The sequence below is a fragment of the Herpailurus yagouaroundi genome, unplaced genomic scaffold (genome assembly GCF_014898765.1).
Source record: "Herpailurus yagouaroundi ecotype Mexico unplaced genomic scaffold, PumYag 28, whole genome shotgun sequence".
Taxonomy (NCBI): Eukaryota; Metazoa; Chordata; class Mammalia; order Carnivora; family Felidae; genus Herpailurus; species Herpailurus yagouaroundi.
In genome coordinates, this window is record NW_024412376.1 from 31271293 (window position 1) to 31293544 (window position 22252).

General features: G+C 40.6%; 1 protein-coding gene across 5 annotated transcripts in view; it reads right to left on the bottom strand.

Annotated features, from left to right (window-relative positions):
- Nucleotides 1-22252, bottom strand: part of FNIP2 (folliculin interacting protein 2) — a 131361-nt gene that overhangs the window by 85943 nt on the left and 23166 nt on the right. For 2 of the 5 annotated variants that reach the window (XM_040471506.1, XM_040471497.1), the window contains exon 1: nucleotides 7603-8142. The exons of 2 other annotated variants lie outside the window; for them this stretch is intronic. In XM_040471506.1, the coding sequence (XP_040327440.1) occupies nucleotides 7603-7778 (176 nt within the window). In that variant the 5' untranslated portion in view covers nucleotides 7779-8142. Of the gene's footprint in view, nucleotides 1-7602; nucleotides 8145-22252 lie in introns of those variants that run through there. One more of the 5 variants, XM_040471518.1, reaches the window with a different exon arrangement.

Sequence of the window (22252 nt, forward strand, 5' to 3'; positions counted from 1 at the left end):
AATACTGACAAGGATGTGGATTAACATGAACTGTCATTCTCTGTTGGTGGGAATGCAAAATGGTATAACCACTTTGGAAGTTTGGCCGTTTCTTAAAAACAAACTCGTAGCTTATGATCCAGCAATCATACTCCTTGATATTCACCCAAAGGAGTAAAACTTATGTCTATACAAAAATGCACACAGAGATGTTTACAGTAATTTTATTCCTAATTGCCAAAACTTGGAAACAACCGAGCTGTCCTTCAGTAGGTGAATGGATAGATAAACTGTGCTACATCCAGACAACAGATAACTACTCAGTGGTAAAGGGAAATGAGCTATCAAGCCAAGAAAATACATGGAGAAAGCTTTAATGCATATTACTAAGTGAAAGAAGACAATCTAAAAAGACTACATATGGGGCGCCTGGGTAGCTCAGTCAGTTAAGCAACCGAATCTTAATTTCGGCTCAGGTCATGACCTCACAGTCCATGAGATCAAGCCCCATGTCAGGCTCCATGCTAACATGGAGCCTGCTTGGGATTCTCTTTCCCTCTCTCTCTCTGTCCTCCCCTACTCGCTCACTCTCACTCTCTTTCTCTCTCTCCTTCTCTCAAAATAAATTTTTTAAAAACTTAAAAGTAAAAAATAAAAATAAATAAAAATAAAGTAAAATAAAATAAAAAGGCTACCTATTGCATGATTCCAACCAAATGATATTCTAGCAACACTATAGCAACACTAGCAACACTATAGAGAGAGTAAAAAGATAAGTGGTTGCCAGGGGTTAGGGAAAGATGAACAGGCAGATCACAGAGGATTTTTAGAGTAGTGAAACTGATCTGTATGATACTATAATGATGGGTACATTTCATTATACATTTGTCAAAACCCATAGGATGCACACCACCACAAGTGAACCTTAATAAACCATAGTAAACTATGGTCTGGAATGATAATGATGTGTCAGTGCAGGTTCATCAACTGCAACAAACATACTACTCTGATACAAGATATTGATAGTAGGGGAGACTGTGCACGTGAGGGGGGGCAGAAAGAACAGAGGAACTCTCTGTACTTTCTGCCAATTTTGATGTGAACCTAAAGTTGCTCTAAAAAATAAAGTCTATTTAAAAGGAAAAAAAAACTTTTTCAATTGTCAAGGGAACTTTTAAAATACAGGAACTTTCAGTAATGAGCACTAGTTTTACAGTTTTGTGATAGGATTATTCCCTGAAGAGCATTTTGGTGTGTTATAGTCAGCTAGAGAATTCCCCGTGAAGATAAAAACCAAGGACATATTATTTGAGCTTTGGATATGGCCATCAGAAGTCTCTGCCCCTGTTCGGCTGAGTTACAAGCTGTCTCCCCTCAGCCTGTCCACTCAGCTGGAAAGGAGAAGGTCAGTCCTACATTTTCTGCTCTATAGAATGAGCCCAATCCTTTCATGTGGTCTTGTTCTTCCTGACAGAGGAACAAGTTCTCATAATAGCTCACATTAAGGTATCACCGACTGCCTTGACAGAACAATGCTTAAACACAAAGAAATGAGTTCTGATCATAGGAACTGCTGTTACCAAGCAAGGGCCAATGGGGGAGAGATTAGGCAGCAGACAACCCCCACCTGCCTCTCCTATCACGATGTGCAGCTGCTAGCCCTATCTACCAGTCCACCTTGGGTCCATTCACATTCCCTTGAAGGACAATTCACTTTCTGAATCCAAATGATTTTTGCCCCTTGGCAACATTTTTCTTTTTAGAGTGCACGGCACACATGGTCTTGCCTTAGGATCTCTGTCCTTACTAGTTCCTCTGTTGAGAATACACTTCCTCAAATATCCGTACGGCTTGCTCCCTCACATGGCAAAGATGACCACTGAGACAGTTTTGGCTCCACTGATTACCCAAGGTCTTCACATTTCTCTAACAGTTTTGTTACCCGTCAGTCACTGACAAATACTCAGAATGTTAGGACTGGAAGGGACCTCAGACACCACCCATCTGATGGCTTGACACATCATTCACCCCAGAAACTCTTTCACTTGTTTTGTTTGTTTGTTTTTAGTCAATAAAGCCTCACAGGCTCCACTTCTAGAAATTTGCTCAAGTGGATCTGAAACGAACCTCATGAAGCTACATTTTTAAAAAAACAGTTCACATATTTGATGATCACTGACCTAATCTACCACTTCTATTATTTTTTTGTACAAGAGAAAACAGAAACACAGATTATGAGATCGGGATAGAGAAGATCCCCACAACAAAGATGCTTCCACTGTATCTGGTACTATGGTCTAGGTTCTCACGTTAGAGTCAGATTTTTAACTTAATTTTATGTTTAAATGTTTATTTTTAACAGACAGAACAGATGAGAGTGGGGGGGCCATCGGGGGAGGGGGAAGAGAGGATTTGAGGCAGGCTCTGCACTGACAACAGCAAGACCTACATGGGGCTCGAACTCACAAACAGTGAGATCATGACCTGAGCCAAAGTCAGACACTTAACTGACTGAGCCAGGTGCCGCTAGAATCAGAGTTTTAAAAAATCAGTAAGTGAAACAACTAGCTTAGTGTTACTAAACTTTTTGTTTTTTGCCTTTGGGCAGGGTGAGGCCTGCAAGTGAAAGGAAAGGGCACATCAAGAAAAAAAAAAGGGGGGGGGGGCGCCTGGGTGGCTCAATAGGTTAAGCTCCGACTTCAGCTCAGGTCATGATCTCACAGCTCCTGGGTTTGAGCCCTGCATCGGGCTCTGTGCTGACAGCTCAGAGCCTGGAGCCTGCTTCAGATTCCGGGCCTCTGTCTCTCTCTGCCCCTCCCCCGCTCACACTCTGTCTCTCAAAAATAAACATTGAAAAAAAACTTTAAGAAAAAAAAGATAGCATTTTAATTGACATCTGTTCTATAAAGACCTAAGAGTATTTTTTTTAAACCTTTCTAAACTAATAAGAGAAGGATTAAACCCTTCAAGATAAAACTCTAATGGATGGATATACACCTGATACCCAACAATCCATATAAATTTGGGATCCCACAAAAGGGGAAGAGAATTGCCAGGGATCTTGGTGTTTCTAGAGCCCAAAGGCTAGATTCTCTTTCTTTGGTGAATTCTGATGGGGAGTTTAATTACAATCTTAGATGGGTCACAGATTACTGTTCTCACCAATTCCCACCAGGGCTTGCTGCATCATTATTCAGCAGTTATTCAGCTTTTGTTACTATAACAATAAAAGGATAAGGCTAAGCCACAGCCTGACTCACAACAGGAGTCCTAACAGAAGAACCAGGAATCATGGACCCGTGCAGCCGAGTATTCCAGTTCAGTGTACAGCTGAGCAGGAACTTGAGGGATAAAGGCTTCAGAAGCTGCCCAATGACTTGGGCTGCAGACCCCAGAGTTGGAGTATCCTTGTCCTCTGTCTGAAACACAGTCTTCTGGACATAACTAGTTATGGTAACTAACACTTATCAGGATAAGACCCAGACAAAAGTTTATGTCAGTTGTCAGTCTACATGAAGCAAGTTCACACTCCCTTCAAAACCCCTTTATACCAAGGCTGCTCTGATTCATTCCCAAGAAGAGACGTGGCCTCAGAGGGTCAAGTTGAATGTTTTTAAACCTAAATTAGACGTGACTTTGCAGCAACATTAAGTTACCACTGCATGCTTTCATTCATTCACATATTCTCAAATTATGTCTCTAAATCCCAACCACCAACCAGTGGAAATAAACTCTTCGCTAGTCAAAGAAAATTCCTCATGGCACATAAAATCAGTGAAAAGGGAAGGAATGCAGAAAGGGCAGAAGAACTGTGACAGCAATACTCAATGCATCTGAAAGAGTCACACCCAGCAATTTCAACCTCTCGGTGAAGCTTGTCACAAAGCACAAGACCTTCAGCTGACTAGGGTTTGTGTGTTTTTTTTTTTTTTCCTCTACCCACTTCATTCAACCTGTTGGACAGCTACATTTTCTACATAGTATCAAAGCAGAAGAGTTTTCACAGCGTAGCTAAGTGAAGAAGACAATGAAAAACACTCTCCCTAACCCTGCAACCTGCATTAGTCCTTTTTGCTAAAATCTTCCAGAACAGAATTCTTTGGTCTGTTGCCTTAGCATATCTCTCTAAATCTGTGACTATTTTTATATTTCCTTGTCAGTAGTCCTAACTGCTATAAATAAAGACTGGTAGTAAAATCATGGTCAGCCTATCTCTGTGAAGCAGTTAACTAGGGGAAAGAAAATAAACCCTGGTTTCTGTACTTCTTTTCTTGTTGAGTAACTACCACAAGCAATCTATGCCTCCTCCTTTTTTGTAATGAATTCGTTCATCCAGATTGTAGACAAGTCTAATACATACACTCATTAATTCTTTGGCCCTTCCTATCCTGGTGATTCTAAAGCAGTACAGAGAGTCTCTGCTGAATCCAAACTCCAAGATATGAAACTTAAAGCACAATTGATTCTGAAGTGCTCTGTTTCAGTTCCTCTTTGGTGTGGGTAGCGTATACTTTTTAAGAAAATGTTATGTCAAATTCTCTCCTGCTATCAGAGAAACAATGATTCACTGATAAGCTTGGCAAATACTCCCGGATTTCTCACAAAAACAGCCTTCTGGACTTACCTAATTTGCTACTAAAGTTTGCAAAATCAAGTTATTAGCAGCTTTGTTGTGGTTGATATTTTAAGAAAAAAGAAGTGATTATTGAAGACTGCACCCTATGTCCAGCTTCATAACAGTTACTAGACGTGAGGTTTTAGAGAGGATTTTTTTTTTTTTTTACTGACAAACCACTTAAAATGTTTCATCAAACTCTGTAGGTTTTTGCTGATTCTGGAATTCTGTGAAATAAATGAACCTCCAATATCTTTCGTTCTAGAGATTAAGGAGAATGGAAGCGGAGATACAGAGGACACACTTCCACCCTGAAAAGTCTGATTCCACGTGGACCATAATTAGAAAGAAAAGCAGGGGCACCTGGGTGGCTCAGTCAGTAACGCCTCTGACTTCAGCTCAGGTCATGATCTCGCAGTTCATCAGTTCCAGCCTCACGCTGGGCTCTGTGCTGACAGCTCAGAGCCTGGAGCCCGCTTCGGATTCTGTGTCTCCCTCTCTCTGCCCCTCCCCAGCGCTCACTCACACACACTCTCTCTCTCTCTCTCTCAAAAATAAACAAACATTAAAAAGAAAAAAAAATTTTTAAATAAAGAAAAACGTTTCCCTCTGCACTGAACTGTGGCAGTTTTACACTGTGGCCACTGTTAGGTATCTAACATGACTCCTCTACATGTGTGGAGTCTTTCTCTTCACCTCTGAGTAACTGGAAAATCATGAGGAAACATGGGGGGGGGAAACCTACTTATCAGTGCACTCAGCTAAGACCACCTAAAATTATTGATTTAAGATACCCAAGAGCAAAGAGGGAGTTGGAAGTCATACTTAACTGACTGCCACCTGACTTGGACAAACAGATAACTCGTGAGCACTTTCGAGCCAGATCCCTACAGTGCAAGCTCCTGTCAATAATTCACTCTACCCTTGAGACTGGCTCAAGTCCTAAAGAAATACAGGAAACCAAGCACAACGCTGCAAATAACGATCACGTTTTCAAGATGGTAGGAAGGGGGAGACAAAGTAGATGAGGTCTATCAAGTCTGGTCTGGTCTGACTAGAGATGAATTCCAATTAATTGACGAGTATACGTCATCACTGCGCAAAATTCTAAACAAGAGGAAAAAAAAGTCTCAGCACCAAAGAAGTAACTCTAAAGGAAGTTAAAATAAGAAAAGGCAATAATGGATATGAAAAATTTTTGTTAACGTGTTGTTTAAATAAAAATGATTAAAATCCACTGAAGAATATTAAGTTCACTGAAACTGAGAAGCAGAAGCTCATACCAAAATGTTTTGAAGTTTTTAAAAAAACTTTATGTGGCCCTGCATATTATTTTCTTATCCCCCTCACCCCTAATATGTATTTGGGGAATCTAGAATCATATGAATAAATATAGGGAATACAAAAGGTCCTGATGCTACATCTTAGAATTTCAGAGAAGGAAAGGATTTTTAAAAATAATCTAAACCAACTTCATAGCTTAGAGTTGAAAAGTGAGACACAGAAAAGCCAGGAGACTCCCACATGGTTAAAGGCTCTTCCTGGGCGCAGAGGTGGGGATCAGGATCAGGATCAGGATCAGAATCAGGATCCAGATCAACTGAGTGCCAATCCATTACTCTTTTGTATCACTCAGCTGTTCTATCTTGATAAGAAACAGATAAAAACAGGGGTGCCTGGGTGGCTCGGTCAGTGGAGCATCCGACTTGGGCTCAGGTCATGATCTCACGGTTCATGGGTTCAAGCCCCGCGTCGGGCTCTCTGCTGATCAGAGCCTAGAGCCTGCTTTGGATTCTGTGTCTCTTTCTCTCTCTCCCCCTCTCCTGCTTATGCTCTGTCTCATTCTGTCCCCCAAAAATAAATAAATTGTAAAAAAAAAAAAAATTAACTAAAAAAAGTACAAAAGTGAAATTCTTATCTGAACACTCAAATGTATTTTTCTAATGTACCACATCATTCATTACTGCTCCGTCTATAAATATCTCCCTTTAATTGAGTGGACAGCATGTGACCCAGCCCCTATAAAATGATTTCCACACTTCTCCCTAGCTCTCCAATCTACTGGGTTTATACTGGAGTAGATTATATACCATTTTATTAAGTTTCTACTAAAGAAAGACAATGATTTTTATATGACAGAAACTATATCCTGATTATTTTCAACCAATCAAGAACAATATTGATGGAAAAAGTTTATAAAACATAATTTTAAGAAAACTTCTTATAAGGAAAAAAATATGTAAGTGAATTCAGAAACTTACTTTTACACTAATCATGAGAATCAGAGCTTAACTTTTAACTGACTCTCTTTAGTAGTTATCTACATCGGATTCTCACTGCATTTTTCCTTTTGGTTGATATGCAATAAAATTCTTTATAAATATGTTTCAATTGAGAGCTATTACTAATTAAATTAATAAATTCTTCCAAAATGGATGACATAATGAACCTAAAAGAATACAGCGAGTATAATGTTACTCTCTTTAAGTAAGCGCCACTCTTAAAATTAGTTCCGGCATAACTCCAATCCTTCTCACGAAAATAATTTGCCAGAAGAAGCTGGGCTCTTTCCCACCATCCTGCCTCCACCTACCATTCAGACTAAGAGATAACATCCAGTCCTGTGCCCCATCTACCAACTGTGGTGGACCCTCAGGACCGCAACTCGTTTTCCTGATGACCTCTGTGAATAGTATTGTTCAAACTTCAACACAGGACAAGGATGTAACCATTTCTTGCGAGCTGGCTCCAGGATACGTAAGGAAAAGTTAAGGAAGCAGATGGGTGGTAGAATTGAAACAGTCAAAAAAATAATAAGAACCATGCCTGCACCTTTTTGGTACTGGAAAGGACTTGTTTCCGCACACCCACCAATGGCCCCACGTCCTACTAAAACAAAGTATTCTTAACAAACAAGTTTTGGATCAACAGAATTTCATCCCGCTTGGTACACAGTGAATTAAATAAACATTTCTCTTAGATTTTAAAACAGAACTGAAGTTTCAAACCTGTTGCTGAGTTCCGAGCGATCAGTGCCCCTTCCTACCCTGGCACGTTTTCGAGTCTTTGTGCGTAAAAGCGTCTTGTAAGTCCTCGCAGCACCAGAACCAGCACCGCACACACATCTGGCTGAATCCTGCCGGGCCCCTGGCCGGTTTGCTGTCTTCGTAGTGCCGCCACACATGTCCTGAGTGTATGAACTTTCTTCCGGTTTATCCTGACTATCAACATGGACGTGGACACAAATGTTGAAGATCCTTTGCTGTTTGAGGGATAGTCCACACTGACCAGCCGTCCTAAGTAATCCCTGTACTCCCTATACAGTAGGTGAGGCAAGCTACTTGGCAGCAGCCTACTAATTTCCTCTTTCAAAAGTTTAAAAAAAAGGAACATTCATTTGTTACGTAAATTAGCCTGCCAAAGTATTAGGAAGTCAGATGTATCCAATGCTATAAAATATGCTCTCAGCAGGACCATTAAAACAGGCAAGTCCAAATCCCACTTCCTACTTTTGTTCCTAAGCTTGTACTCTGGGTCAGCAAAAGACAAAACACTCAACAGGTTGAGCAGCTTGGGCTGACTCATTCCATCTGTGCTCCCCTGTTGGAGATTATGTAGTAGTCAATTAATTGGTCACAAGACCCATTCATATGGCTCTGGGCAAATGCAGTGACTTGCCTTCAGCTGCAAGGTTGTTCTGACATTGGCCACACCACCCTCTTAATGGCTCTCATGTGAGCAAGCGTCAGCTGACAGGTCTTACTCTGCAACCTTGCAAAACTCTACCCATAGCAAGTGAGGGAGATGGTTACGCACAACAAAGGTAGGGCTTGATGTACACGAGGTGATGTGGGGGAGGGAGAGTAGGGACACATCCTTTCTTTAATACCAAATATACAGATGTGTGTGTATATGAAAAATTATATAAACACACACATACGTAAGAAAAGTAATAAGTGAGAAGCCATAAATCCTCACAACTCTTGCACTGAATTCCTAATTCCTGGGTATATTCAAGCCAAGAAAGCCCTGAAATACCAGAACACAAGGACAAAAGTAGTTCAGTTTTGACTTCTGACACTAACATACTTCATTTGTAAAATGAAATAATGCTATGGAATTAATATAATTTTTCCATAGTACTGTGAGTTCATGGAAAAAATAATTTTTCTTTTAGAAGAAATAAAAAGCACTGGTCCCTAAAACACAGGTCAGATCTTGAAAACTATAAGGGATTGTCTCAACTCCTTTTCCTCTTTCTCATCCTCGAATTAGGCTGAAGAAAATATTAATAGATCCCTAAAATCTGATGAACCTTTGGCAGGTCTTCAGTTTCAGGAGGTTTTATTTTATTTTTTAAGTTTGCTTATTTACTTTGAGAGAGAAAGCACACAAAGGGGAGGGGCAGAAAGAGAAAGAATCTCAAGCAGGCCCTGCACTGTCAGCGCAGAACTGGATGTAAGGCTCGAACTCACGAACCAGAAGATCGTGAAGTGAGCTGAAATCAAGAGTCATATGCTTAAACAACTGAGCCACCGGGGTCCCCCAAGTTTCAGGAGGTTTTAAATGTATCTTTATACACGGCAGCCAAATATTTCACTCCATAAGCATGAGAAGAATCTAATGATATCGTGGTAGAGGCCACAATTACCTTATGACATGATTATATATGTGACCCTAAAGTTCCTTTATAACAAACCCAAAAAAGATCTTAAATACATCCTCCCTTGAGAAGTAAAGATTGCAACACACCTACAACAATGACTAGACTTCTCTGCACGTGATAAATTGATAGTGCCAAGGTAAAACCAGATTAGGAGAGAATGAATCCATTTTTCCAGTAAGGGGAACACATTTTGACCTTAAAGCTTAACTGTGTGGCCACCATGTGATCATGGATTCTTCTTTTTTCCCCTGAACTGTCTTTAAAATCACTTTCTCTTTTTAAACAGAGAATCAGAAGCTCACTTATGCAAGCACTGTAACCCTTCCATTTTAGGCACCACGCAGCTGGATGAGCAAAGGCTGAAAGGAAGGTTATCATTTCCACTTCCCAAGTGGCCCAAGTGAGGCCCCGAATCAATGTCTCCAACACCAAGGGTCCACCTCCTCTAAAATCACAGGAGAAATGAAAGTATAGTTTGCCAAAAAGAAAACCACAGGCCTCACATGGTGTTACTCCAGCCAGACCAAGTCATCAAACGAGAGCTTCATAACTAAGTTAACTGCAGGTTAAACCTCCCCCAGAAATGTCTTCACCTGCCAATCAGGAATTTTCAGATAAGCACCAATGAGGAAATCTATCAGCTGGGTCCCCTCCGTTCCCTTCCTACAAAGGAGACGAGACCCCTGCCCTTTCCTTCCTTTCTTTCTTTTTTTTTGCATATACCTTTATTGCTCCACTCTCCTTCCCATAAAAACTTTCCATTTTGTACAACTCCTCAGAACACCCCTCTATTTTCTAGATGGGATATTGCCGGATTCATGAATCATTTGATGAAGCCAATTAGATCTTCACATTTACTCGGATGAATTTTATTTTGTTTAAATTTTTTTTTCAATGTTTATTTATTTTGGGGACAGAGAGAGACAGAGCATGAACGGGAGAGGGGCAGAGAGAGAGGGAGACACAGAATCAGAAACAGGCTCCAGGCTCTGAGCCATCAGCCCAGAGCCTGACGCGGGGCTCAAACTCACGGACCGCGAGATCGTGACCATTCTGAAGTCGGACGCTTAACCGACTGCGCCACCCAGGCGCCCCTGAATTTTATTTTTTTAACATGTTCAATGTTGAAGGGGTAGGATCTTTAAAAATGCCAAAATAACTGAATTTTCTAAAATATGTAGAAGAAATGCTGGGGGAACATACCCCATTTTTTACATGTAAAACTGAATTTAAGTTTTAAAACTAAAATCTCTAAAAGATGTTTATCTAGGACCTGATGAAAGGACATGAAACCCTTTTTTTTTTAATATATGAAATTTATTGTCAAATTGGTTTCCATACAACACCCAGTGCTCATCCCAAAAGGTGCCCTCCTCAATACCCATCACCCACCCTCCCCTCCCTCCCACCCCCCATCAACCCTCAGTTTGTTCTCAGTTTTTAACAGTCTCTTATGCTTTGGCTCTCTCCCACTGGAACCTCTTTTTTTTTTTTTTTTTCTTCTTCCCCTCCCCCATGGGTGAAACCCTTTTTTTAAACATGTATTCTGAACAAATATTTAACCTCATAGCTAGCCACAAAGCTGTTCAATCATTCTGATATTTTACATTTTCCAAAGCCTTAAATTCTCTTACAGAATACAAATTCTATCCCTTATCTCGATGATGCAAATATCTTCAATGATCAGAATAATAAGAGATGAACATGACAATTCATCCTTCTTCACGTTCCTTCCATTCAGCCAGCCGCCTTTAACCAAACACTATACACCAGTCACTGTTTCTCCCTGATTTTAGTCAGCATACCCTTGATCCAACACTTCCTTGTCTGAGTGGGGCTCAAACTCAGATGCTTTTAAACCAATTGCTGGGCCCACCCCCCAGGGTTTCTGATTCAGCAGTTCTGAGGTGGAGTCTGAGAATGTACATTTCTAACAAGTTCCTAGGAGGCTGTTGCTGCCTGCCTGGGAACCACACATTTGAGAAACATTTCCTTGGTAAAAATTTCATTCTTCCTTATGATGACTTCTAGGCTGGAAGATCTTTTTCTCCCTTGAATTCCCCTACAATTTTTTTAAACCACACCTTTAACCCTTAACATGTAACTGCCTGGCAACAGAGCGGTGTACATATCTCATGAGCCTAACTAGATCATAAATATTTTGAGTATAAAAAATCTGGGTCTTGGCATTCATCTTCGTACGTCATACAGGTCTTATACTTGGTAGATACTCAACAGATCACTTTTTGATAGGTTCAATACCACTGAATATTTACATTAACACTTTGATATGAATCTGCCTGCAACAAGCAGTGTCAGTGCTCCTTTAACAGTCTGATGCACATTTTCTGACCAAGAGGGTGCCTGTGATTAAACACACAAACTCAACACACACTCTTCCACTTATTACAGCAGAAGTTCCTTTAGAAGCTTTAATATTCCATGTTCACTCCAATCAGACTCATGTCGTACCTTAATGGAAAGAACTTCAAAACTTTTAAGAAGTGAAAAAGCCATTTCCTCCGTCCCTCCCCTTAATAATCCTTAATTCCACAGTTCAAAATCTGATAAAACGTAATACAGATGTACATCAAATCCACAACCATTGTACTTAAAAGAGATGCCTCTATAAGACTCCAAATTTCCTTATATTTAAATGGGAGTTTTAAAACTTCTTCAGTAAATGGAAAAACAAGTAATAATTGTATCATCACAACCATTCTTCTGAGACATTAGGAAACTGCTTAAAAGCATAAAGTTGAACAAAAATCAAAATGGCTGCTCTAATGCTTCAGCAAAGCTCGATTTTTACAATAACCTTTCCCTTCTCTTCTGCAAACCTCCCCTCCGCCCTTCTTACCCTTTTGTTTCAGAAACCCAGTACCACCCTAAAGACTTGACAAAGAAGGCTAGGAGCTTGTACGGTTCCTCCCAAAACCAGTTAGATCCTGTATTTCCCTATAAAACCCCCAACCCCTTCCTATCGGAGGGCTTGCAGTTTTTGAAGGCCAGTCTCCTTTGCCTCCTTTGCCTGTCAAAGCAAGAAAGCTATCATTCCTCTTTATCCCAAACTCTGTCTACATTTTGGCCTCAAAGCACAGAGGTCAGTTTTTGACAATAATCAGAGCAGCTCACACAGTAGCTAAGAGAAAGGTATCTTTAGATCTTCAGTGCCCCAAATTCTGTTCTGTACCTCAGTCTGATCTTCCTTTTTTTCTCAATCTTCTCTTTCCCAAAATGGAATCATACTCTAATATAGGTACCCATACTGTTATTCATTAGCACCTAGATATCCTGCTCTTAAATACTAAGTAATATACATACAAAATTTACTACCTATTTGTAATGCTACCCATGGTAAAGTTCTCTATTTCCTTCACAAGGTTCAGCCAAGTTTCCACATTTAGAAAAGTATCTGCAGTCACTGCCTGGACTCCCACACTCCACCTGCAGTTCAATACATTGACTGGAACTGCTGCTGACACCACAGATACTGTCATAATTCACATGAACTTGATCAGATGTTAGAGGGAGGATGAGGGAAGTGTGGAAGTACTCTGAGGTCATGTGATATGTGTAAGGAAGGAAGACTACTGGTTCAACTTTTTTTTTTTTTTTTTTTTAAGTAAACTCAATCCCTCAGTGTGGGGCTCGGACTCAAGGCCCCAAGATCAAGAGTCACATGCTCTACCGATGGAGCCAGCCAGGCACCCCTGGTTCCACTTTTTAACCTATATGTGCATTGCTTCCATTCTCACAGCCAGTACTAAGTGGTCCTAGAGAATAGTGCTAAGTTCATAAGTCAAGAAATGGCATTAAGTATCACTCAGATCATACAAGGCAAATATCTGGTACTGCTACTGAAAACACTAGTCCAAATCTCTTTTGCCATTAGCCAAAATCACTAATCAACCAGAACACCATTTCCTGTTGTCCCCAGACTCCTCTGCAAATCCTTCCAATGCAATGTTCTGGAAACCCACTGCAACTCTAAAGATTTGGCATCTGAGGAAAAATCCATTCCCATGCCTGATTTAGAGTTGGGACAATTAAAGTCAGGAATGTTTCAAGCATTTCTGCATTCCCTTGACTTCACACTCTTCAGGTGATAAAAGCAGCGATCACTGTATGTAATGAAAAATTAACTCCAAAGCCACAATTGAGAGAGATGGGTTTAAAGAGAGGAAAAATGAAGGCCTAACATAGGCCCCAAAAAGTCAAGTCTAATTATTATCTGTAAATCTTTCTATAAAAAATCTTTCTTTGCCTATTCACATTACCTTAATGAGAAAAAAGGAACAACAAACAAAGGGGAAGGTGTGGGGTTCCTGATCCAGAGCCACTACAACTAACCATCCTTTTCTTGGGGTAATTCCCTCTCTTCCATGAAACCTTTTCCATATCCACGAACAACGGATCACAAGCCTTTTTACCAGAAGTTTTCAAAGCACAATCCCCAGAAGGAAGCACAAAAAAGTTATGGGATGCTGCCAAACTACTGGGTTTCTTATCTGGGTGCTGGTGCTGTGAATTCATAGCAAGAATATACGTATACAAGAATATGTACACTTTTCTGTCTGTATCTTATAGTTCAATTTGAAGTTTATTATTATTATTATTATTTTTTTTTTTTTTAAAGAAAAAGCACTCACACTAGGCCAGCACAAATGCATAAGGTAAGGGGATGAGGAACCTTTCTTGAAGCAGTGTGCTTTTAGAGAATGGGCTTTAGAAACATATCCAGGATCAACACCTAGTTGGTCAATATTTGGCTGTTTCACATATGTGTGATCATGAACAGCTCGCAATACCTAAGCAGTGGCCCATCCTCACAAGACTAGTTCAGTGTGCAATCAGAAAAGAACACACCTGCCATAATGCCATGTAAACTTAATTGACAAGCTCAGCACTCAGGAAATTTGGCAAAATGTACAAACTGGGTCACACAAGGTACATAATAGCCAGCTAGGTTTATTACGTGCTTATTAACAATGCCAGGCATTGTTCTAACAGTGTTTCAATTTGATCACAGGAAGTCGGTGGCTCTACTATCTTCTTTTAACAGGAGAGAATGGAGCACAGAAAGGTTAAGGAACTGGTCCAAAGTATGTAGCCTGCCAGAGGCAGAGCCAGAGCCAGGATGTTAAGTCCAGGCATCCCTGCTAAAGAGTGAGCCACACCACTCATCCTCACAGTATTCTGCTGGGAGGTGCACATCTACACCCGACCCTCTGAGGACTGATTTAGGAAGAGGGTATGGAGGAGGCAGTTGGGTATCACTGACTGATAAATTAAATCAAATTCCTTCTCCTACATCTTGAACCTCATGCCACTTATGATGTTTAGATTCTCACGAATTCAGTCCTCTGTGAGGACAAGGCCCCAGTCATGTGCACTGTGGGTGACTAAGTCTCTTGTCAGACACCTTGCCATGAACCCTGCCCTGCTCTCTGGTAAACAATCCCTGTACAGGAGCCAAGCACACCAGCCATCCCACAGGATGCCTGCTCTGCCCTCCTCTCTTGACCCTGCCCAGTTCAGCCCTTCGGCTGAGGGGCAGACTCCAAAGCAGAGGGATTTTTAAGCCTGACAAAGTTAGCTCCAGTGTACAATAAAATCAATCCATATTACTTCTTTGACTTAAAATGAGGAGCTACCTGGGAGACAATTTAGCATTCAGCTTTAGATAAAAGTTACATGAAAATTCAGGATGATCTTGCAGTACCTAATTATAATGCAGATTATTTCCCACTCCCATATACCCATATTTTGAAGAACAAAGCATCTGTCACCCAGCAGAGAAAAGGGTCTCAGCAAATGAAAGAATGAGTAAGTGGCATGTCTTCAAGAAATCTGTGAAGCACAGAAAAATTCTCACATTACAAAGTTAAATAAAAAGAGATACAAAATTGTATATGTACTTCTGATAACAAGAGTGCTTTTAAACCCAAACCTAAAAAAAAAAGAACTAGAAAGAAATATCAGAATGTCTTTGAATAGCAAGACTAAGAATGTTTCTCCTTTTATTTTTCTCTACTTTCCATTTGTAGGGTATGTATTATTTACAAACAATGGGTGAAGCTACTTTACTTTTTAAATTCTTCCTGCCAAACCAGTAATGATCATTTGATTTCTTTATAACAATTCTGCAGGCTTTATTGTAAGGAAATTGTCAGAGTCAAAACATTTTTAGACAGCTGAAAGGAAAAGCAAAGCATTCACCCTGTTTAAGAGTGCAATTCTACTCAACACAATTTGTCCTTCAACGTAATTGCTATCATTAAGATTCATATAAGCTAGCAAAAAAAAAAAAAAAGTATATAGCATATACTCTTTTTCAATATCTAACTAAAAACAAAACTCCCAACTTCCCTTTATTTGGAGACTTAGTTTAGTACTTAGCAGCAATACAATATACATAACAATGACAGGATTTTTAAGCTACACATATTATACTTTTTTTTTGGAAAAAGTGCTATTCAAAAGGCTATCTAACCAAGTACCAGCATGCTGACAACATAAATAAGGAAAAGAAAGATGAGACTCCTGGAGATTCCCAACCTAATGAAACAGTGGTTCTGAGGATGAGAGTTACAATAAAACTGTGGCTGTACTGATTTCATTTCTAAACTTTCACATGGGGGAAAAAAAAAAAAAAAGGCACCAGGCCTGCTAATTCAAGGTTGTAAGGCTCTGCTGTGTAACTCTCCACCCACCAGAAGAAGGGGCATTACTTGCCTTTTTGTCTCCGTAAAATGACTCACCCTTTTTGGAATCAGCTAGTTAACCAGCAGTTTAGATAAAAGCCTTAATCACTTTTTTTTTTTAAGGGTCAATATCAGACTTCAATCTAGAATCTCTTTTCCTTATGCATGATTTTTACAACTCATGCCATGTTTCACTGAAATTAATAAGCACACAATTACCTTTAAGACTTCCTAAAGTTAGAAACCTTAGCAAGAAAATATTACACAACTTTTAAAGTTTAACTCTGATGTCAAGCTGGGCTGTCACTAGCATTTGGACCTTAGCATAAGTATCAGCAGTCCAGATCTGTTCAAGAAATTGGAAAGTGAGCCACTGGGCTGGGGTCATCATCTCTGAAATCATTCACAGGTCTCTGATTCTCAGCAAAGCATGTGATCAGGGCACCCAGTTACAAAGTAAAGAAGAGGAGGAATCTGACCACAACTGAGGGCAGGTGGGGCTGGGGACTTGGAGTCCCATGGACACTCGGATGACCCGGCCAGTGGCCGGGACTGCAGGGGGTGTGGTGGCAGCAATGGGTGCCTGTAGTGCCGTGTGTCTGAGCTAATAAAGTGGCTGAAGAGGCAGGCTGGCGTGGGGCTGCCTGCAGCCCCTCTCCAGGATGCTGCCTGAAGTCTCCTCTCCTCCCCCTGGGGCACTGAGATATAGATAAAATCTTGAAATTTGGTGTGTCTTTTGGGGGGCACCACTGCCTGCTCCTAGGATCCTTTTTTATTTTCTGCACATCACTCATGAGACTGCTGTCCTCCCTGCTAGGGGCATATGCCCCAGCCCCTGCACCACCCCTGCTGCTGCCTGGGCAGGGGGAACATGAATTCAATTTGAAAAAAAAAAAAAGTTACCTTGAAGAGTTGTTGCAGAAATTCCTATTCAACACATTTGCTTGCTTGCTCTACTCATTTGACCAAAAATGGCTTTGCATTTTTGCCAGTTTTTTTTTTTTAATTTTTTTCAACGTTTATTTATTTTTGGGACAGAGAGAGACAGAGCATGAACAGGGGAGGGGCAGAGAGAGAGGGAGACACAGAATCGGAAACAGGCTCCAGGCTCTGAGCCATCAGCCCAGAGCCCGACGCGGGGCTCAAACTCACGGACCGCGAGATCGTGACCTGGCTGAAGTCGGATGCTTAACCGACTGCGCCACCCAGGCGCCCCACATTTTTGCCAGTTTTCAGTGCTCCCAATCTCCCCATCAAAACTGTCACTACTCTTACCAAATTGTATAATTCATGAGAAGCATGCTTGGAAAAAATGCCAAGTGGAGAATTCTCCACTATCTCCATCTCCCTTCCATTTGGATGTACAGCTATAACATAAGGAAACTTTTCTGTTGATGCTTTGGAACAGACTTAGCTTGGATTACTCCAAGTCCAAGCCCTAAAACGATGTTAGTACTGAAATACAGCAGTTCACACACCCAAGCCACAACTACAGGTTTAGTTACCCTGGCTGAGCATTAAACCCCCCTGCAATAAGCCCTCTCATTGTTCTGTACCTTCTTTTTATTTTTTATTTTTTTAATTTTTAAGTAATCTCTGCATCCAACATGGGGTTTGAAATCACAACCCAGAGATCAAGAGCCAGCCAAGTGCCTCCTGCTCCACTGACTGAGCCAGGCAGGTGCCCCTGTTCTGCACCTTTTTATATACCTTGTTCCATTCAGGTAAACTAACCTGTGTCCCACACGAAACTGGTCTCTCAGTCTTTCTGGAGAAGGTTTCATTGCAAAAAGACCTTTATCTCCCTCTCTCTTACATTTATAACATTAAAAAAACACTTTTAAGCATTTATAATTTTACATTTATAACATGGAGATACAACTATTTATCCCACAGAATAAATCATGCAATCAAATTACTGTAAGTGGCATTACACAAACAATAACTATTATTATAACTATTATAGCCCTGGAGATAATTTTGTAACTACAAGTTATTCATTAATCTGTGCTGTAAATAAAACACCAAATGGGATTAAACAAAATAAAAAGCATATGACACACCTCTACAATTTATAAAGATATCTTGGGGCACCTGGGTGGCTCAGTTGTTTAAGCATCCAACCCTTGATTCTGGTGCAGGTCATGATCTCACAGATCTCACAGTTCATGGGTTCGAGCCCCGCATCGGCCTCTGTGCTGACAGTGCAGAGCCTGCTTGGGATCCTCTCTCTCTCTCTCTCTCTCTCTCTCTCTCTCTCTCTCTCTCAATAAGTAAATAAACTTAAAAAAAAGGTAGCTCATTGGCACTGCAGAATAATTTATGAACTTGCCTTTAATATATGCTATCTAAAGACTTAGGACTCCATTTATTTATCCTTTCGAATATTTGATGTGCCAGGCCCTGTTCGGGATGCTGATGATACACACAAAAATGGAATTCGTGTGCTAACGGTCTCAAGGCAGATGTGGTGGTGGTATAACAGGGCTATCAGGGTTGTGGGGTTACGAGGAGGAGAGGGTCTTAGTAGAAGTATCAGAGTACAAGGCTCTCTCTTCACTCACCACTGGTGACATGAAAGCTGGAGAAGGAGAAGTTTTATCTGGAGCATGTAGTACTTCTAATTCCCTCTTGACCATTGCCTGTGGAGACATGGCAGTCTACGTCACAACTTCCACTGCCACCACTCTAGTAGCCACAGATACTAAAAAAAAAGTTGCTTGGGAGTGGATAGAAATCAACTTATGAGAAGAGAAAGCTGGGAAATGAGAGGCTGGGAAAAAGATTGGGCTCTGAATCAGCAGACTCTCATTTCTCTGAGTCAGTTCCTCATGACAAGGCTGAGTACTAGGAACTCAGGAGATGCCAGCAACCAGATGAGCAGTCACCGTCAGCAGTGTCTCTGCTGAGAGGGTGTCATACTAGGGAAAGGAACCCGGGACTAGAAGGAAAGAGCTAGATCTAGTTCTGGCACAGTCACTCACTAGCCACGTGACTCAGACGAAAGAAACTCAGCTCTCTAAGCCTCAGTTTCCCCAGCTGGAAATAAATGGGTGATGGTGATTCTTATTCTACCTATCTTAGAAGGATGTTAAAAATATTACACGTGAGCATGTGAAAATCCCTCAAAACTGTGTAGCTTTAGACAAACGTGATGTGTTTTACATGCACGTGTTTAAAAGTACTCACTGTCCTATCTGAGTTGCTACACTCACAGATGACTGCATTGTATATATACAACACGAAGCCAAGACAAATAACTTTGGCCACAATGACATGTGGCAAATAATAATTTTATCCAAGAAAGTCAGTCACCTCTCCCCGCCCCCACCCCAAAACACGGCCAATTCTCTGGAAGCTCCAGGCAATTAAGCCGTCTAAAATAGACTCATTGCAAAGTCCCTTAGGAATAATAAACTCTAGAACAAATTAGTGCAACAGCTAGAAAATTATATCTATGAAATAATTAGCTTTCAAATTAACATAAAGCATTCTCTCTTCCACTGATAAATTCCTTTTCCACCTCCTGTGTACTTTCAACCATACCAGCTCCCCTCCGAAGACACCCGTCTTCTAATTCTCCAAGTCAGATCCTCAAAGTTTTTCCAGGACCCAAACCAAGGGCCATCTATCCCATAAAAACTCCCCACCCCACAATGACTCTTTTCTGAAGAGGTTTCAACATCTATAAAGGGAAGACAGAATGGGCTCTATACGCAATGCCTCCAGAGGATTCTCTATTTGTTTCTTAAAGTGCAGAATCTCCCAACAACCATGGTTAAACTCTTCCCATTGGCCACACCTTAGACAACAGTCTCTGTGCCTTAACACACTGCCATGGTCACGGAGTAGGGAAGAACAGCTGCAGGCCATGAACAATTCCCACACACAAAAAAACACACGTGGAAGTGGTGTTTGTCCAAAGTAACCTTGAATCTGCATTTTTGTAATAAATAATTCTCAGAATTCAATGCTTTGCCACTATTGTAAGGTATAAATCTCTCCTCATACCTCACCACATACACAATGTTAGAATGTCTGTTATGAACTCCTAAACCAAATGACAAACTTCTTGAGGACATGCACACATCTTTACTTTCTGTTGTGTTTACATGTGTAGCTTAGCTAACACTGAGCAGAGAGAAGGCACTTAGTAAATGGTGCTTAAGTTAGAACTAACCTCTTTTCTGTCACATTTACTGAGGCTGCCTCACAAATAGCTGTTCACCTAAATTATGGAAATAGTCACACTCTCAGGGAAAACAAAACTCTATTATACCACAGCACAAGGTGACATAGATTCAAATGCTCCTTTGAAAAATAATTACACATTTAAAAATCTGACCATATTTGATTAGTCCAAAACACAATCTAATGATAACCCTGATTCCTAAAGGGATTCAGTCATGCACCATCCAGCAGAACTGTCGTGAATGTCATGAATGTTTATTTATTATTGGAGTATTTCCAAAGGAAAAGAAAAAACTTCTTAGGGAGAAGTTTTCTTAGCACAGAGGATTTTTAGTATTCATGACAGGATTTTTTACAAGAGCTATATTCAGGTACATCAGCAACTTCAATGGTCCCAAGAATTTGGTCTTTAGTAGTAGCACCGTCTAGGGATGCCTGGGTGGCTCAGTCGGTTAAGCGTCCGACTTCAGCTCAGGTCATGATCTAGCAGTTCGTGAGTCTGAGCCCAACATCGGGCCCTGTGCTGACAGTGAGGAGCCTGCCTGGGATTCTCTCTCTACCTCTCTCTCTGCCCCTCCCAAATTTGTGTTTTCTCTCTCAAAATGAATAAAATTAAAAACTTAAAAAAAAAAAAAAGTAGTGCCACTTAATAGTCATTTTCAAATTATTCCCTGGAAATTCAAAGGGAGAACTAAAACACTGTCCACCAGAAAAATATTGCAAGTCCCCTATATAATTTAAAAATTTCTAGTACCCATATTTTTTAAAGATTTTATTTTTAAGTAATCTCTATACCAGTGTGAGGCTCAAGCTCACAACCCAGAGATCAAGAGTTCCATGCTCTACTGACTGGGCCAGCCAGGCACCCCTCTAGTACTCACATTTTAAAACTGCAAAAGGAAACAGGTGAAGTGAGTTTTAACAATTTATTTTATTTAGCCAACATATACAAAATCTTATTTCAACATGTAATCAATATAAAAATTAATGAACTGTTTTCCATCCATTTCTTCACACTAAATCCTTAAAATCCAGTGTAAATTTTATACTTCAAGAACATCTCAATTCAGACTGGCCACATTCAAGTGTCCACGAGCCACATGTGGCTACCCAGATGAGCAGCACAGCTCTAGAAAACTCTGGAGAAGAATTACAGTGGTGGTGTATGCATACGATTTGCCTCTCCTTTGTTTCCAAACCCCATCACAGTGACCCATGAGAAAAAAATACAAAACCTAACCTGGTGGCCGGTGGGAAAATTTGGAAAGCAAGTGTCCAAGTCAGAGTGTCCATGGTTGTCAGTGAAACCTTACAGACAGTCAAGAGGAAGCTGGCTCATTCCAGACCCCCACGCAAACAGAACTGAGAAGAATCATTACCTCTATTTACCAAACCGTAAGTATGCACGTTTGCCGATCTCAAATGCTATAATAATGAAAATCACATGACAAGGGAAATGAAAACTGAAGAACTTGGGACACCAAGAGATAACAGAGAAAACTGAGGAAGTATAACATCAACCTAGCTCCTCTATAGAATAAAAAGGATCTCATGACAATTAGTCAACACTTTCGACCAACCCTTCACTATTCACCTCATTTCTCCCCTCTTCTCCCTAAATCTAATCAACAAACAAATCTTGTTGATCCTTCCTCATGTCCTTCCCATGGTACAAAGGGGGTGTAAACCAAAAAGGTGTATTGTACTCTGTGCAGTAAAGAACCCTGCCACTCATTTAATACTCTGCACAGGCCTCTTTATATCTGCTTTTACACCAGGACTTTTAAGATTCCTGGAACGTGTCTCAGGGTTCTTGGAATCTCTGAAAACATGCACACAGTTACACCCCATGGGCACTGAAATTGTCTGTTAACTCTCTGGACCCTCTGATCACAACATCATCCCTTGGGAACTCAACATTGTTCCCATCAAGGGTCAATCCAACAACAAATGTGCTTGCTGTTCTCTGGCTTTAAAAATACCCTTGATTTCTACCCCCACTCATTTTCCTTCCAATATGACTGTGACTACAACCTCCTAGCCTTCTAGCTATCTTATTCCCTCCAAGCCTGACCTCTGACTATATAATCATCC